Here is an 18349-nt window from a genome sequence, read left to right on the forward strand (position 1 = left end):
AGACAGAAGTGAAACACCACAGAATAAAATAGGAAGGGACTGCAAAAAGTTCCTGGAAGACCCAGAGAACACTTGGTGAGTTAACCAGCAGGCAGAAGGTCCCACTTCCGCTTTCCTCCACCCTCTTCAATTTTCAAAACAAGTAAGGTTTTCTTTTTTTCTTAATGTCATGGAAAAATATAATTCAAATGAAGGTTTATTTAGGTGCCAACATTTTTGAAATACCTGTGGAATTCTTTCGTTATACAGTTTCATGAAATGTTGAAAGCCCATCAGTTTCAGCAAGTTAGAAGATATGGGGTTCCTACTGTGGTGTAGCTGGCTAAGCCTTCAGGTATGATTCTAGCATTCCATGTAGGCCCCGGCTTGGGTCCTGGCAACTCCGCTTCCAATCCAACTCTGCTAATGTGCCTGGGAAGGCAGTGGAGGAGGGCCCAAGTTCTTCACTGCTTTTCTTGGGCACATGAGCAAGAAGTTGGATTGGAAGCAGAGCAGCTGGGACTCAAGCTGGTTCTCCAACATGGGATGCCGGCATCGTGGATGCAGGCTAACCTCACTGCATCACAACACTGGGTTCCCAGGGTTGCAGTTGCTTACATGGTGATGTATGAATACAAAAACAGAGCCTAAAGCACCTGTCAGGCAGCAGCGTTGTTGAAGAGCTTTGAGCATAGACTTAGGGCAGGCCAGCCTGAATGTCACCCCTGGCTCTGTCTTGCTGCCTGGGTGACCTTGAACATGCTCTCTCAGCTCCTTGAGGATCTGTGTCCTTATCCATAAAATGTGATTGGTTTGGGGCTGACGCTGTGGCCTGGGAGACCAGGCCACTGCCTGAGATGCTGGCATCCCTTAGGGACACTGTTTTATGTCCTGGATGCTGCACTTCTGATCCAGCTCGCTGCGAATGTGCCTGAGAAAGCAACAGAAGATGATCCGAGTGCATGGGCCCTTGCACCTATGTGGGAAACCTGGACAGAGTTTCTGACTTTTGGCTTGGCCAGGTCCTGGCTGTTACTGCCATTTACAGAATGAATCACTGGGTGAAAGCATTTTCTCTCTCCTATCCTCTTTATAACTCTGCCTTTCAAATAAATAAATCTATGGAAAAAAAAAAAGCAACAAGTGTTATTGGTTTACCGTGAGGCCAGAGGGAGACTCTCCACTAGCTTTGACCTTGGTGCTCAGAGAGGACTCCTGAAATGGCACAGCTTGCTAATGCTGAGTGGGAGCCTGGGGACACATCACCGAGGCCTAGAGGAGGAGGGGGTGCCTGGGAGGCCCGCCCCAAGGCTTAGCAGCTGGATATCCCATCCTCAGGCTGCACACAGCAGCACCCTTGGGATTCAGGGCCAAGTGGCCAAAGCAAGCTCGGGCCAGGCCGGCCGAGCCCCCTACTTCTCAGAGCCTGTCTAGGGGCTCAGCTGATCCTGGCACATCCTAGGCCTGGGAGAGGTGCCGAGTTCTGATCCAACTCCTGACCAATGGGTCTCCCTTGCCTCTTGTGCCACGTGGGCTGACAGCTGCAGAGGACTCTGTTGCAGTCTGCTAGATTCTCTGCTCCACCCCTGGCTAACTTTAATAAAGAGGGGAATCATGGGAGATGAGGACCAGAGTCCCAGGGAAGGTTCCCGAGTTCTGAGAGCCTGCCTTCCTGTGTCCTGGTCTGCCCAGACCCGTGGTGGAAAGAGGCGAGGAGAGCTTTCTGTGCTTTAGAAAATGAGGTGGAGGCAGAAGAGGCCCTTGGCGGCCAGGTTGGCCAGGCGGGCCTGCCTTCAGCACTGTGGCCAGCCAGGGCTGCAGAAAGCACTGGGTGCAGGGGCTGCAGGAGGCAGGCTCTTTCTCAGGCTGTGAGAAAGCCTTTCCTTGCCTGCCAGGGAGAGTGGCTGGGGGGTATTTTGATGGAGATCTGATGCCAGGATGTGAATGCTCTGCTTCCCCCTGCCTGTCGCATGGCATCAACCATGAGGTATCATGGTGCCTGGCCTAAGGGGGCATTACTGCTGCTTGACTGAGACCCATCCAACTCCCAGGGCTCATAAGAGGCTGCTAGGAAGGGAGCTGAGGGGGCAGAGGAGAGGAGGCAGCATTCCCACTCACCCCTTTTATCCTTTGCCTTTCTGCGTCTGTCTGCTTGGGTTTTTGCTTTTATCCTTGTTGAATTATTTCGTCCAGTCACTGCATTCTGCTTTCCTTCCTCTCGTCATACCTGTCATCTTTCTTCATTTCGTCCTCTCTTCTTTCCTGCCTTCATCTACCCCTCTATCAGTGGCTCCAGTGTTTGCTCAGCTCTCGGCTGAGCTAGAGATGTGGGGAACCCCTTCCCTGTCAGCTGGAGGGAGCTCCGTTGCTGTGGGAAGAGACGGGAGAAGAAGCTCGCCAGGCCCCCGGCCTTGGATCCAGCTGGTTGGTGTTCAGAGGCAGCTTCTGGCTGTGGTAACTGGAACAACTGGTACTGAGCCCTCCTGAGCCTCGAATGCTTCTGGACCCTGCAAAGTTCTGCGTGAAAGTGCAGGGTGTACGGGAGAGCATGCAGGCAAGTTGTTCAGCTGCGTGCCTGGCACAGGAGTGAGACTTCAGTAAATGTGGTTGTGTATAGAATCTGACAAGTATAACCACAGGTCAGGATGGAGAAAGGTGGATAAATAAACTCTGTTCCTGTGCCTAGTGCTTGCCCTTGAAAGGGAAAAGCAAAGATACACATCTGAGTCCTTCATTCTGCAAAGGAGAGAGGCAGCGCCAGGGTGGATGGGGTGGAATGACTTGCTTGAGGGACTATACCGGGGTGTGTGTGTGTGTGTCTCGGGGGAGGGTGAGAAGAGGGGAGGGTGGGAGCAGCTCAGATACTGGAGCTATAGCTGCACCATTGGGTCCAAGTTAGTCCACCTTCCTGAAATTCCGTTTTCTCCCTGTGTTGAGCAGGGGTAACAGTGAAGAGTGCTGTGCAGTGGAGGCAACAACTCCCTCTCTCTGTCTTGGGTTCACTGGCTGGGATCCTGTGATGTGGACCACCAAAAGACAGATCCACAAGAGAAGAGCAGATGGGAGTTTAGTCATCCTTACAGTGTGTACACTTGGGAGTACAGAGATGAAGGAGTCAGAAGATGATTTGCACTTGGATTGACTGGCATCTTAACATTCCAGCATTCAGAGTAGTGGTAAGACGAAGGCAGATGGCTTTGAATTTCTAAGGTGACAAGTGTGGGGAAGAGGGAAGGAATGGAAGGCGAGGGCCAGTTGGTGTGGATTCTCCTGGATCCCTGTGCTGGCAGAGTTGGGCATTATCTCCAGTGATTGACTTCTGCCTTTCCTGGTGGGATGTGGATGTGGAGGGAAACATCATGACAATGAAAGTTTTTCTCTTAGGCAAATGGAAGGATAACAGAAGGTTTCTCCCACTCCATCCTCCCACACCCAAGATTTATTTCTTTTTAGGTAAAAAGAGAAGGTCTTTTGTCCACTGGTTCACTCCTTACATGGACATAACAGTCAGAGCAGATCTGTAGCTGGGAGTCAGGGGCCTCTTCCAAGTCTCCCACATGGGTGCAGGGTCCCAAGGACTTGGGCCATCCTCTGATGCTTTCCCAAGCCATGAGCAGAGAGCTGGATCTGAAATAGGGTAGCTGGGACCCAAACTGGTACTCATACGGGATGCTGGTGCTACAGGGCAGACGGTTAGCGTGTTGAGCCATGTTGCTGGCCCAAAGGGCTTTTGCTTTCAGCTGAAAATAATCCTCATACCAAAGTGCTCTATTGCCGAGTTCTGTGTTCCAAGCCCCCACATCTGTTAGGACTCATTGCTTTCATGTATAAACAGGGCTTAGAACACAGTATAGCACCATGTGGCTGCGCGCTTCCCAGCCTGCCAGAGGGGAATGTGTCCCCACAGTTGTAGTTGAACCTGCTGTTCCTGGAATTTGTTGTGCTATCGATTGGGTTTTGCGTTCTCAAAGGTGAAGGGAGCTGCCAATGCTAGCCTGGAGGGCTGTCCCATAGGCATGGGTTTCCAAGGCAAGCCCTGGCAATGCTGGGCACCAGGAGAGGAGATAAGAACGTAGGGCGGCAGGCAGGCAGTATCAGGGCTACTACTATAATATGTAGCATTAACTCTTGGTGGTGTAAATGATAAGCAGAAGCCACTTTAGCAGAAAGGTCCACTCTGCCACCAGGAGGATCCATAGCTCACCTTTTGCAAAAGTTGCTTATGCCACTGTCAGGCAGCCATGGTTCTTAGTGACTCCTGCTTGCATGTGAAAGCTGCATACATAGAATTTGTGCCTTACTTCCACTTTATGGCTTATACGTTCTGATAATTCTCTAATCCTTTGATGAACCATTCTTGGTCATCTTCCTTCTACCCTAGTCTGAGTATACTTGCGAAGATGCCTTAGGAAACATTTTCATGTTTCTCAACTGGAGTGGTTGCTCCTGCCCCCTAGTGGCCAATGGTGGACCAGCATGGGATTGTTTCTAGTGCCTGATACATCTTGGTACCTCTTTCCTTGATCTTCCTTACCAGTATCCCTCTCATCTGCACCTTGTTTCTCCATCAAATTAAGTTTAGCATTATCCGGCAGTAGAATGGCACAAGCAATGTTCACTTACATAGAGGAGAAGACCTTGGAAATTGCATCATCCCCTGCTTTTCTTTCACATTTTGTCAAAAATGGCTCCAATAGTGTCCTAACTGGTCTGGCTACTTCCACACACTCTTCACCGTCCGCGAGTATGTTCCAAGACCCCCCAGTGGATGTCTGAAGCCACAGACAGGCCTGAAACCTATCTGTACTATGTTTTTCTACCCATATACAACCTATGACAAATAGCACAGTAAGAAATTAACAGTAATGACCAATAATAAAAATAGAGCAACGAAGTGTAATAAGCGTTATGGGAATGCAGTTTCTCTCTCTCTCTCAAAATAGAAGTTGCATTTTCGCCGTTTTCCCTGAAGGAGGCATATCCTGTTTCTCTTTGGCACAGCCATGTTGCAGCATCGCGCCCCGTGCTTTTCAGGCACTGTTCAGAATAGGGTGACTTGAAGGCAAGCACTGAGACCCCATGGCGGTTGTTCTGATAACCCAGGGGACGTGGATACACTGGCAAAGGGACAATTCAGACACTGGGAAGCACAGGGTGGTATGCTGGGAGATTTTATCATGCTGCTTGGGAAAAGATGCAGTTTATATAGTGTAAGAATTATTCATTTCAGAAACTTCCCACATCATATTTTTGGCCTGCAGTTGTCCATGGATAGCTGAAATTGCAGCAGGCGAAACTGCATGAGAAAGTAAAACTCTGTGTGTGTGTGTGTGTGCATGCGCTTTTTGATATTTACATAGTTGAGAGGGATGTATGCCCAGATGGACCACTGATTAGGGGAGAGGGTTGAGAAAAAAGTGGATGAGGCAACTGCCTCCAGTCTCCTTTCCCCCTTCTGTATCCAGGCAAGCAGGGCTGCTCCCAGTAACCCAACTGCATCAGTACCCAGGAATGGGGGATGGCTACCCGATGTCATCCCAGGGTCCCCGACGTGGAGCATTTCTGAGCTTACTGCTTAAGTGGTTGGTAGTTCTGAGACTCTGTTGATTCCATTGCTCCAAGGTTGAGGAAATCCTTCCAAGTCCACCTGCCGACATAATCCACCTTTCAGTCTCATCCCAGATACTCGTTCTTAAAGCTTGTGTGGCAGAGCTGTCCAGTTCGATCTGCCCTCCATGGTGTTGGATGTCCTCTGCAGGCCTCAATGAACTGGTTGTCATGTATCCCCTGAGCGCTGCGTGTGCTGTCCACCGCCCAGGCATCAGCAACCATGGAGACCCAGTTCTGACACATGCACTCCAGTCAGACCACAGATCCTGTGGTTTCCCTGTGGTTGGAGTTGAGTCCAATATTACATTTGGGAAGGTTCCCCCAAAGAAACCTCCCCAGAGGTGACCCCAGACCTGACTCCTCTGTGCACCAACCAGTGTGAGGTCCAGTTCAGTTCATCATCTAAATCAGCCTACACACACGTAGGTGGTTGCAGTCACCTGGGAAGTGTTCCCAGCCCCATCTCATATGCAAACCAGTGGATGCTATACACTACATACTAAAGTTAACACGAAGTGGGTTAAACTGAAACATAAGCTCTGAAACTGTAGAACTACAGGACGAGTCCATGATGTTGGTCTGGACAACTTCTTCCCATGTCCCCAAAAGCACAGGTGATAAAAGTGTGCACCAAAGGGGGCTAAGCTTTGAGACTGTAGGGTTGAACATCAGGGATCCCGTGTGGGGAGAATGGTGACTCCAAAAAACAATAATGTACTGTTTAGTTCCAAATTGTTAAATTTTAAATGTTATCAAAATTGATAAGTATGAGGTGATGTACTTATTAATTAGCTTGGTTAAACCATTCCAGAATGTAGACATCTATCACAACATCTCATTGTACCCCATAAATAGGAACAATTGTGTGTCAATTAAAAGTATGATCTCTAGGAGGCCTTCCTTGACCATCCTAGCCCATCTATCTCTATTGCAGCATCCTCAATGCTTCTTTTCTTTTTGAAGATTTATTTATAAGGCAGAATTACAGAACAAGGAGGAGAGACAGATTATAGCAGATTATCCATCCACTGGCTCACTCTCTAAACAGCTGTGATGTCCGAAGCTGGGCTGATCCCAAACCGGGAGCCCAGGTGGCTTCTTCCAGGTCTCCAGGTTCAGAGCCCCAATGTCTGTAGCCATCCTCAGCATCTCTCCTGGACCATTAGTGGGAGCTGGATGAGAAGTGGGACAGCCAGGGTGTTAACTGGTGCCGCTGTGGGACCAGCACTGTAGGTAGAGGCCTTGCCTGTTGCATCCTAACACTGAGGCCAACCCTGTGTGCTTCTTAGTGTCACTGACCCCAAACCATAAATGTGTATTTGTTCCTTTCATGTCTCCTTTTGCTGCTGGGTAAGCTCTACTGAGGCCTAGAGTGGGGAGAAAATGCAGGGACAGCTTTGAATCCTGGAGTTGGTCAAAAGACCAGGCGAGGTGAGACTGGAATACAACCGGCCAGAGTTCCTGAAGAAGGGGTTGTGGGGCTGTGAACGCAAGGTCATTTCACACTCACGTTTTAGTATCTTTTCCATCCAGGACTTAACAATGTGGAGGGCTCTCAGCTCCTAGGATGACTCATGGCTTGTGCTGCACTAACCTTGCGTAATTACAAGTTTGGGGCTAAATGTTTGGAAGAAACTGTGTGGGGATGCTGAGAGAAACAGGTGCAGAAGAGCTGACCCTGGGAAGAAGGGAGCGACACGAGGCAGTGGGATCCACATCTGTGGGGCTCTTCCCTTGAAAACACCTCCCAGGCCACCTGGTGTGGAACAGCTGGGGCAAAAGCAGACAAGTGCCACGTGCTGCCCTGGCAAGAGTACAGAGTGGCAGGAAGATGAGGAATATCTAAAGAGACGCCGAGCTCCGTGCTCAAAACGCTTAAGACTAAAGACACGGCAGTAGTTCTGATGCAGTACTTTTAAAAAAAAGAAAAAGAAAAAAAAGTTTATTTCTTTATTTGCAAGGCAAACTGGCAGAGGAAAGGCAGTATTCCTTTAGATATTTCGGTGTTATTGCTTCAAATATAATTCAGTGTGTGATGACTAAACAACACCTGTAAGGTTTCATCTTTTGACATACACTAAGGTAAAAATTGTTTTTAAAATTTTGAGAGGCAGAGGCACACAAAGAAGGAGTTCTCGTTTTTTGGGTCACTCCCTGAATGTTCTCAGTAGGCCAGGCCAAAGCCAGGAGCCAAGAGCTCCACTGAGGTCTCCTAAGGAGTGGCAGCTGACAAAGCACTTGGGTCATTCACCGCCTTGCAGGCATGTTGTCAGGAAACTGGCGCAGAAATGTCAGGTGGTCAGGACATGGACCAGGCACTCTGGAGCGGGGGCAGGAAGTCCCAGGTAGCACCTTAACCCACTGTGCTGGAACACCTGCCCTGTGTCAGGGTGCACTCTCTCGCTCTTTCTGCCCAGTTCTGCTTTCTGTACTTGCCCTTCTCCATTCTTGGACTGGGAGAGCATCCCAAGCTTTCTGCTTGCAGGCTCCTAAGGCAGCCCGACTTCCCACGACCCCGTAACTGCTGGGTTACCACAAACCTTCCCACAACTGCTCTGTGCCCAGTGACTGTGGGGAGTACGTTCATCAGGATGAACCATAGTGAATTTCAAATTCCGAGCAAGCAGTGCCTAAGTGGTTAAGACACCGACTGGGGTGTCTATCATGGCACTTATGAGATTGGCACACATTGTTTTCAGAGGAAACACAAAAACATGAAGCTGAAGTGGAAACGTGATAAGTTGAGTTCACTTTTTATGAACTCCTAAAAAAGAAAAAGAAAGTTACAGACTGGTCGAGAATGTTTGCAGTGTGTCTGTCAAAGCCCTTGCATCTAGAATGTGGGAGGATCTCCTACAAACTCAGGATGAAAAGAAAAAGCACAGCTTCTGTCCAAAGCCATCCATGGTCTGTAAAACTTGGGAAATGTAAATAAGTGGAAAGAAAAGAAAAGACATATAATTACGTCACCAAGATAGAATCACTGTTGCCGTCTTTATTTCCAAATTTCCGTTATTCCACTTTGGCGTGGTGAAGTCATGCCATGCCTTCAGTTTTATACCAAGATCTGTTTCAACGTTCCAACATGACGTTTGTTGTATCGCTCAGCTTGTTGTGTCTTGGTTATCTTTTTGAATAGTCACAGTAGGTTCATTGAGTGAGTCTGCTTTCGTTTATTTGCTGATTGTCCTGTGCTTGGCTGCTGAGCCACTTTCCACTTATTTGGTGAGCGTCACTGCAGTGATAAACACATTTTGCCTGAGGCATCTTTTCCTGTTACTTAAATGCTTTCCTTGGAATAGAATTCCAGAAAATGGATATCAGAGGTTGACAGGGTGTACTTTTCACACAAAGATGTCCGGGTGCACGCTGCTGCCCGCCACAGGGCAGGAAAGGGCCGTATCAGTTTGCTCGTCGTCAGGAGCAGGTCATTTCCACTAATGTGTGTATTGGCTTGCTTCCCACAGGTAAGCGGAGGCAGCTGAAGCCAGGCCTTGGTTATGCCAAGTTCCCTCTGCTCTGCATGCTCACAGCTTCTCCACTCACTCCACCCAGTGACCTGTGCCACCCACTCCCGACCACGTGAGAAGAAGCCATCTTCACCTGATCACAGCCATGAACTTCCTCCGCCGCCGTCTCTCCGACAGCAGCTTTGTGGCCAACCTACCCAACGGCTACATGACGGACCTCCAGCGCCCAGACAGCTCCATCAGCTCCCCTGCTTCCCCGGCCACGGAGAGGAGGCACACCCAGCCCCTGGCGGCCTCCTTCTCCTCGCCAGGGTCCAGCCTCTTTAGCTCCTTCTCCAGTGCCATGAAGCAGCCCCCTCAGGCCCCCTCAGGGTTCATGGAGCCCCCAGTTCCCCCCACACCTGTTGTTCAGAGACCACGGGTGCTGTTGGTGATTGACGATGCTCATACCGACTGGTAAGTGGTTCTGCAGCTGTGAGGCCAGGGCTGAGATGGACTTAGCTCATCCCGGGAGAGGTGGGAGTGGGAATGAGGGCAGGAAAGACGGGAACCAGAGGGGAGACATGAACAGCTCAGGTGACATCAACCTGGCTTAATGGAAGGGAACTGACCATTACCAAGTGCCGTAATGACTATGGCTGGGCCACACCAGAGCCAGGGACCTGTAACCGTGTCTTGAGTTACCTACATGTGTTGCAGAGATCCAAGCAATTGTTTCCTCAGGTGCGTTAGGAGGGAGCTGCTCCAGCGCTCAGTCCAGTGCTCTGATGTGGGATATTGGCACTGCAGGTGGTGTCTGCCCCTGCCAGGCTGGCCCTTGTGTTCTCTTCTAAGGACTGTGCCTATACAGATCCTCAGTGCTCACCTACAGATGCAAACTCTACTGAGCCCTGGCTGCTAGGAACGTGCTGCAGTTCTTTGGGCAGCAAAGCCCAGTCAGAAGGCAGGTGCGACTGGGGCGTGAACGTGGGCTATTTTTCAGTGTTTTGTCGCAGTGATAAAATATCCAAGAGGCAACTGACTTTGCAAAGAGAAAGGATTTATTGAGCTCCTAGTTTGGAGGTTCATTGCTTTGGCCTCTGGCAAGAGTAGCAGATGGTGGTGGTGAGGGGAGCAAAGCAATTGCCTGGACCCAAGCACAGCTTACCGAAGAGCCCTCTGAGACCCAGGATCTCAGTGCACACCAAAGAACCTGCCATTAGGCCCTGCCTCCAAATGTTTCTCTTGCCTCCTGATGGTGCTGCCCTGGGCCTTGGGGATGCACCTTTGGGGGAAATCCAAACTGAATCCCAAGCTGTACCAGCTTACTTACAGGATGTACTTGCTGCTGGCACCTGAATGTGTTTGCATAGAGCCCACGGGAAACGTAACACACTTGGGGGCATCTGTGCCACAAGATGGGGACATGTCTGCCATCTGAAATCTAGCCTGTGACATTTGCCAGACTGAGCTCTTCCAGTCTCACTCAGCCACTCCCTGCTGCTACAGTGAGTTTGTTAGGAGGTGACAGAATCCAGTAAAGGCCCCAGCCCTTGTCCTCAACCCTTAGGGCCGCCGTACCTGTATTTGCATCCCCATGCTATTGTGTACAGGTGCTCTGCTGACTCCAAGACAGTCTGCTCCACACCAGAGCTGGATAGAAATAACCAGCTTGCAGCCCTCCTTCAGCAGAGCACTCCAGGTGGTAAGCTTCCAGGGACAGAGCCTGACTCTGATGTTGGGCCAGGCTAAAGCCAGGAACCAGGAACTTCATCTGGATTTCCTATGTAGATGGCAGGGTCCACTACTTTCCCAGGCATGTTAGCAGGAAGTTGGATTAGGAGCATAAAAGCCAGGATTTGAACCACCATTCATAGATGTCAGCTTTGTAGGCAACAGCGTAACCTGCACCTTATCAATATCCCCTCATTGACTTCCCGATTTGACGTCTTCTCGCCCAACATTGGGCGTACCAGATAAGGTGGATCTCCTGGGGTTAGGTCATTCCCTGCCAGTGCTTGGGTAACAACATTGCATCTTGTTGATTTCTGCCTCCTCGCTGTCCACAAGGTGTGATGTGTGTAGGTGCACAGTACCTGTGGTTAGAATACACTGAGTGGGGGCCCGGCGGCGTGGCCTAGCGGCTAAAGTCCTCACCTTGAAAGCCCCGGTATCCCATATGGGCACCAGTTCTAATCCCAGCAGCTCCACTTCCCATCCAGCTCCCTGCCTGTGGCCTGGGAAGGCAGTTGAGGATGGCCCAATGCATTGGGACGCTGCACCCGTGTGGGAGACCTGGAGGAGGTTCCAGGTTCCCGGCTTCGGATCGGCGCGCACCGGCCCGTTGCGGCGTACTTGGGGAGTGAATCATTGGACAGGGGATCTTCCTCTCTGTCTCTCCTCCTCTGTGTATATCTGGCTGTAATAAAATGAATAAATCTTTAAAAAAAAAAAGAATACACTGAGTGGCCTCTGCCACTGAGTGAACTTTACATTTGACTTTGATCCCAACTGTTTTAACCTACAGAGCTGACTGATGCGTGAGTTTCAGGCTTTGCATGCAGAGATTGGCCAGAGCACTTTCTCACCAGGTAGTTCAGTTTTGTACCATCCACCTACTCTTTGATGAGATGCTTTGTAAAAAGTGCCTCCATTACTTTTCATTGATCATGGCCATTGTTTGTTGTTATTATTTGGTTTTATTTATGTGAAAAGCAGAGGCATGGAGAGGGAGATCTTGCATCCACTGGATCATTCTGTGACAGCTGGGTCGCGCCAAGCCAAAGCAGCATCCCAGAAACTCGAGGTGGTCTTTCCTCAGCTTAATGTAGACATCAATAGGCAGGAATCAGTTGCAGACAGAGGAGTTTTATTTGTGAAGTGACCAGGCGAACGTAGACAGAAGAGGGGAGGGAAAGGGAATGGCACCCCCGGGAGATGAAGTGCCCCTTGAAAGGACAGCGGGAGAGAGGCTGAAGGTTTTCACAAGGGTCTTTGGATTTTAAGTATTCCCTAATTGCTCCTTATTTGGGCAGGAACCTATGGGGAAGATACTCCCCATCGATGGTGTCTCAGCCAGTTAGGAAATGGCTGAGCAATTCTTGTGCTACCCACTTGAAGGTGTGGCCAGGATTTTAGCAGGCTTGCACAGGGTCAGTCTGCACCTCCACCTGGGTGGCAGGGAACCAGTCACGTCTGATGCCACGTGCTGCCTCCCAGGTTGTATGTTAGTGGAGCCCGGACTTGAACCCAGTTACTCTGAGATGGGATGTGATGTCCCGAGTGGTCTCTGCTGCTGCACCTGCCCTCATTAGGGTTTCAAGACATCAGTCTTTGGTCCTTGCTGTTGTTCTTGCCCCTCTGAAGGGGAGAAGTGAGAAACTGAGTCCCCCCTCACACACACACACACACACACACACACACACACACACACACTATTTGTCAGTTGGATCTGCCTGTATTTGTTGCAAGTTGGTGATCTGGGCCTCCCTCCACATCACATTCTTCCACTCCACACACTTGTGGCCTCTCTATGGTGTCATACACTCCCACCTGCTCCAGCTTGGTGCTGGCTCCTCAGAAGCTCAATCCTGTCCTGTGGAATGGCAAAATACAACCTATTCCAGGCCACCGGGAGTGGCCAGCAGGTGGCAGGCCAGCCCCACAGTGCTTGGACAGCCATGGTGAGGAAGCAGCTTTCCCAGTTCAGTCCTTCCCACTGTGAGGAGATCCCTGGTCTGGGCTGAGAGGGACCCAGCCCCAGCCCCAGCCCCTTTTCTACCCTTCTTGACCCTGCCCACGACCGCTATCTTCTGCTTCCTGGGCTGAGGCCTGGCAGGAAGTTGCCAGAACCCACTCCCACCACCACTCCTGGGGAGTCCAACTTGCAGGACTAGACCAGCCTGAGCGCCACCCCCCCCCGCCCCCAGGGGTGAGCAATACCTAGCCAGGGGACTGGGGGAGGGCGTTTGTCTTCTGGGGAGACATGCTGGGGTTGGTCTAAGGCTGCTATTGCTGTCCAGCATTTTGAAGATGTCACCTGCCTCAAGTTGGGGCAGCCCAGGAGGTTGACTTGGCTAGGACTACGATAGTAGGGGAGCACATGGGGTCAGCCCCGCCAAAGGCTGGGCAATTGAAGCTAATGCCGTGCCCTGAGAGTCCCAGGGCGCAGGAGAAATCAGACTTGGGAGCACTAAATTTTAGTTTTCGCCTGCTCTGCTGCCCCTGTGCCCGATCTCGTGTCTGGAATCCAGCAGCCTCACTGGCTTCAGGCATCCTACTTGCCACATCATCTAGCAGAAAAATATGTCACTGACTCCTTACCACCTGAAGTTCAAGGTCAGAGCATGGCCTCTGCCCTCGAGCTTTGCTCCACTTCCTGTCTTGTTGTGCTGTTTATTCTGCAGAAACAGCAAACAACGTGAACGTCTCAAACACACCTTTGTACTTTCGCACATTCTGTACCCTGTGACCTGAAATACCATTCGCCTTTTAAACATTTATTTGAAAGACACACGGAGAAATATCTTGCAACCACTGGTTTGCTTCTCAAATACCGGGAGTCCCTAGCTCTGGGTGAGTCCCAAGCCAGGAATCAGGAACTACTTGGGCTGTAATCTACTGCTTCCCAAACATGACAGCAGGAAGCGGGGTAGGAGGGGTAGGTTCCTGGACTCAAACCACACACACCTATATGTGATACAGAGGTTCCTAGTGGCTCCATCAGCTGTGTCCCAGTGCCCGCCCCATCTGTTCCTGTGTTATCCACTGGACTGACTTCCACACTTCCTTAATCACCTGCTTAAGCATCCCCTTTGCTGTGAAGACTTCCCTGCCACACCCCATTCTCCTTGCTATAAAATCAAACCTGCCTGTTATGTCGTGGCACCTGTCACACTGGATCACAGGGCTCTCTCCTGGGAGAACTAGGCTGTTTCTTGTTCTCTCTGCCTGGTGCTGCACACATCTAGTTCTGTTAGCATATGTCACTGTCCCCCTTCTCACTAATAGGGATTACATTTCATGAATATGATGGGGTGATATGAAATTGACTTTGTCCTTTGGCGTTAGCAACATAGAACATTCCAGAGTGCCTCAAAGAATTCATGGAAAAATGGAACTAAAAAATACGTTTGAGTGCAGATAATTTTTAACTCCGTAGAGCTCTCCTAAAACTCATAGGAACCTCTCAACATCTTTTATTTCCTTTTTCCATAAATGTACTAAAGTACTAAAGTACTCTTTTGTGTGCTTGAGTGTTATGTGTTTTTGTTCACCTGCGTGTGAAATCTTGGCTCTGTATTCACTGTAGAGCTGATATTTGAGACTGTTTAAACAAGAGGCAGGGTTGTTATTGTCTGTAGAATGTGCCAGAAGCCTAGGTTTCATTTTCAAAATAAAAATATTTAACAAGGCTCTCCTCTCCCATTGCCTGCCCCACCCCCAAAGTCTGTAATCTAGGTGGGGTTGGTCCCTGTTCTCAGCTTTGCTGGAGGAGGGATGTCGGGGACAGGTGGGAGCGCTGAGGGCTTTACCCCAGCCCCTTCCTCAGGGGCTGCTGGAGCCCAGCCTCGCGTCTGCTTTTGCTTGACTGGTGGCCTCGTTCCCAGAACGTCTGCTGTTTCCTTTCAAAAATGATCTATTGTTACCTTCCTTCCCTTGTATTCCCCGCCCTTCCCTCTGGTTTCTGTTTTATGAGTTGGTGAAGAGATGACAAGGGCATCCTCAGTTGGAAACACTCCTTCACCACCATCCTTCCGGCCTTTGGCATATCCGACTCGTGTTGCCACTGAGTGATGGTCGGTGAGACCCGTTCATATGCACCTGTGCCTTTCAGAGTTCCCAAATTACGATGCCGAGTGAGAATGGTGCGTCAGCCTCCCCTGAGTGGTGTCTGTGTGTGCCAGTGCCTGGAATCAGATGGGTAGCAGGAGCGTAGGAAATATATGTGGGCTGAATGATTGGGAGGTGATGCGTTGTTGGCAATGATCAAGTTGGGAGTGTGACAGGAAACTGAGGACTGGCCTCAGTTGTGTTCTTAAATCCTTTCCTCTCGTCCCCCTGCGCCTTGGCCACAATAGAGACCTTGACACCACAGGTAGCTGCAACTGCTATCAATCAGGAAGAGAACGGGTTGTTAGGCATTGGTTGTGCATTGGTACTTCCTGGTGGATGCCGGGGCAGTTTTCCTGCTGAGGAAAGCAGAGCAGAGACACCACACACCTGCTTGGGGAAGCAGAACAGGAGTGGGAAGACTGGTACATAACCTGGGCTAACGTCTAAAATAAAGTGTGAGGATACTAGTGGATGGGAGCTCCTGTGGCCAGTGCTTCTGTTGACCAATCTTTGGCTTAAGGTGATGCTGAAAAGTATCAGTTGAATAAGTGAAGGAACAATGAAATTAATCAGCTGTGGGTGCTTTGAGGATGAGCTCATGTCCTTGTTACTGTCACAGGGCAAATGTGTGTACAGTCTGCACCACCAGACATTGTGTGCTAATGGCCTTCCTGAATTCTCTAATGTAGTTTTGCTGATCACTGTCAGGGGAACTGGGACTTTCTCTCTTTCATGCCTAAGGACTGTAGCTCTCAACCCCACATCCTAATAGATGGTGGCTAGCGTCCAGCTCCAGCTGAACAGAGGAGCAGCCTAAGTTGACTGTTCTCAGACTCCTCTCCTCACTTCGCCTGAAGTCCAGGCCTTCCTGTGCTGCAGGTGAAAGGGCTGTGGCCCATCCCAGATATGTGCACACACCTGTACGTTGTCGGCACCTGAGAGCAGGATGGAGGAGCCGTGGCCTTGCTCCATGCCACAGGATCCAGGTGACCTCACCCTTGGAGGGAAGCACCCCACGTTGACTCAAGGGGACATGCTATGCTGGAGTGTTCCAGAAAGCCAGGGTCAGGGTCAGGGGAACTCCTTGGAACCCCCTAAGTGCACCTGATCTCAGATAGGACTTCTGGTAGAGCTTGTCCTTGACTCACAAAGAAGTGTTTTTCTCCTCTTAAAGTGGCAAGAGTTGCATTTTTCTGCTCTTTTCCATGTGGTTTGGGATTTCCTGGTAGTATAGACATGTTTCCTCGGAGACGTAAAAAGGAAAGAAGTAGTAGAACAGGGAGAGTAGGGGCCTGGGGGTTGACTGAAGGGTCGAAGCCCCCACCCCACCCCTCACCACCTCTGTAATCTTAGCTTTACCTGCTGGACTGCATTCTGTCTCCTTTATTTAAGATTTATTTTTATTTATTTTTGAAAGGCAGGGTTACTTTGGGCCTCGCATGTATGTAATGAGAATCTAAGTACTTGGGTCATCTGCTGCTGTTTCTCCCAGACGTATTAGTGGGATGCTGGATTGAAAGTGAGGCAGCCAGGACTTGAACCATCGCTCATATGGAATGCTGTCCTCACAAGTAGTGGCTTTATCCACTAAGCTACAACACTGGGCCCTACCTCTGTGTGTGTGTGTGTGTGTGTGTGTGTGTGTGTGTGTGTGTGCGCACGCATTTTAAGATTTAGTAATTCACTTGGAAGACAGCGTGATGATGGCTGGGATGGGGGAAACAGGGATCTTCCAACCTCTAAGTTTACTCCACAGATGTTTGTAGCTAGTCCAGGAGAAAGCAGAAGCCTGATCCTGGAATTCTGTTCAGGTCTGCTGGCAAGGGCCTACGCAACCCCCAGGTGCATTAGCAGACATTTCTAACGGCTGAGGGGCAGCCAGGGCTCGAACCAGCACTTCAGTATGGGAGCAAGGCATTGCACGCAGCTGCTTAACCAGCTCCTCTGTCACACCAGTCCCATTCGCCCATCCCCTTATAATGGGATTGTGACAGGACCACTTGCCTTGAGCTACAGGGGATCTGCTATTCCTCTGTCACTGACATTCTTCATTTCCCTGTGACAAGGGCACAGTTTACGCCTCCCTGTTTGAACTGCCATGTCCTTGGAGCCTAGCACAGTGCTGCAAGGGAAGATAGATGTATGACTTAATGAATGAACGGATGGATGCTCTTGCCAAGCGTTGTTATTGGGTTGAGTTCAGAAACGTCACTCTCCTGGGGCAGGGTCTTTGCAGCTGCCCTGAATTTCACAAGGACCACCAGCCCCTGCCATGCTATTCCCAGGCTTCTCCTCTTCCCTGCCCAGCTGAGCACTCAAGAGCTGCAGCTTCACCTTAGGGACCCTTTAAGCTGTTTCTGGCTGCTTTGCCCGAAGAGGAGTGTAGCCATCTTGGGATGCCCCTTAAGAATTTGCAGGGACCACATTGTCCCCGTGATGACATGTTGCTCCCATCTGTGCCACCTTGGTGGTGGGATGCAGGTGTAGTCAGAACTGGCATCAGGCCAGCATCTCTGGGGAGGGTTGTGAGATGTAGCAAACAGAAATATAGGTGCCCAGTGAATGCCCATGAGATAGCCAGTGTGTGTAAGTATATCCCATGAGGTATTGCTGTAAGGCTTACAGCACTGCATTCTCTCATTCATCTGAAATGTGAATGTGATGTGTGAATGTGGGTGTGCTGTGTTTTGCCTGACCATCTTACTATTGGGGAATGACAAACAGTGATACAGCAGGCCCCGTTCACATAAAGCCAGAGGGAGGTAGGCCTTGGAGTGTCCAATGCCTCCTGGTCAAGGAACCAAGTGAGGTCTCCAGATTGGCCCATTCTCAGCAGCTTTCCCTGCCCATGATGAGGCCCTGCCGTCACCAACAGGGAGGGAGCAAAGCCCAGTGGACGGGCTTGAGCCAGACCGCCTGGGCGCTGTGGGCTCCAGTCCCTGGTCTGACGCTCAGTTATGTGACCTTGGGCAAGTCCAACCTCTGAACCTCACATTCCACAGGGCCGTCCAATGTCTTTCTGGAAGAACAACAGTCAGGAGAAGAGGTAAGGGCATGGGTTGGGGCAGAGACATGATTAGCTAGCCATAATGGACCCTGCTGGGGTAACTGTTATTAACAATTAATTGCAATTGCTAATTGCTTCTGAACATAATAGATGCAGGCGCCAGGGGGAAGGAAGCCACTTGGCATGCATCTCAGTGCTGCTGGATGTGCTGAGAGCCAGCTTCCAGAAGCCCTGGGGGAGGTGCCTCCATCCTGGCACGCTGGCAGTGGTCACTCCCCTTGCTCCTGGAGGAGACCTGGCTCCCAGTCGGTCCCGGCTTTGGTTGGGAGGCTTCCAGCGGGGACAGCTTCCTGTTGCAGACCCTTTGCGTGGGGTAGTAGAGTCCTCATGCCTCTCCCCACTGTTTCCCTACCCCTGAGACTCCTAGAACAAGGGCAGGTATAGGGCAGATGTGAGGAAACCCAGTGAT

At 50.4% G+C, this 18349-nt stretch overlaps 1 protein-coding gene across 1 annotated transcript in view; it reads left to right on the plus strand.

Moving 5' to 3' along the window:
- SYN3 (synapsin III) overlaps positions 1-18349 on the plus strand; it is a 392583-nt gene that overhangs the window by 15146 nt on the left and 359088 nt on the right. The window contains exon 2 of the mRNA XM_004589565.2: positions 9057-9515. Coding sequence (XP_004589622.2) covers positions 9205-9515 — 311 coding nt within the window. The 5' untranslated portion in view covers positions 9057-9204. The remainder of the gene's footprint in view (positions 1-9056; positions 9516-18349) is intronic.

Source organism: Ochotona princeps, chromosome 15 (genome assembly GCF_030435755.1).
Source record: "Ochotona princeps isolate mOchPri1 chromosome 15, mOchPri1.hap1, whole genome shotgun sequence".
Lineage (NCBI taxonomy): Eukaryota > Metazoa > Chordata > Mammalia > Lagomorpha > Ochotonidae > Ochotona > Ochotona princeps.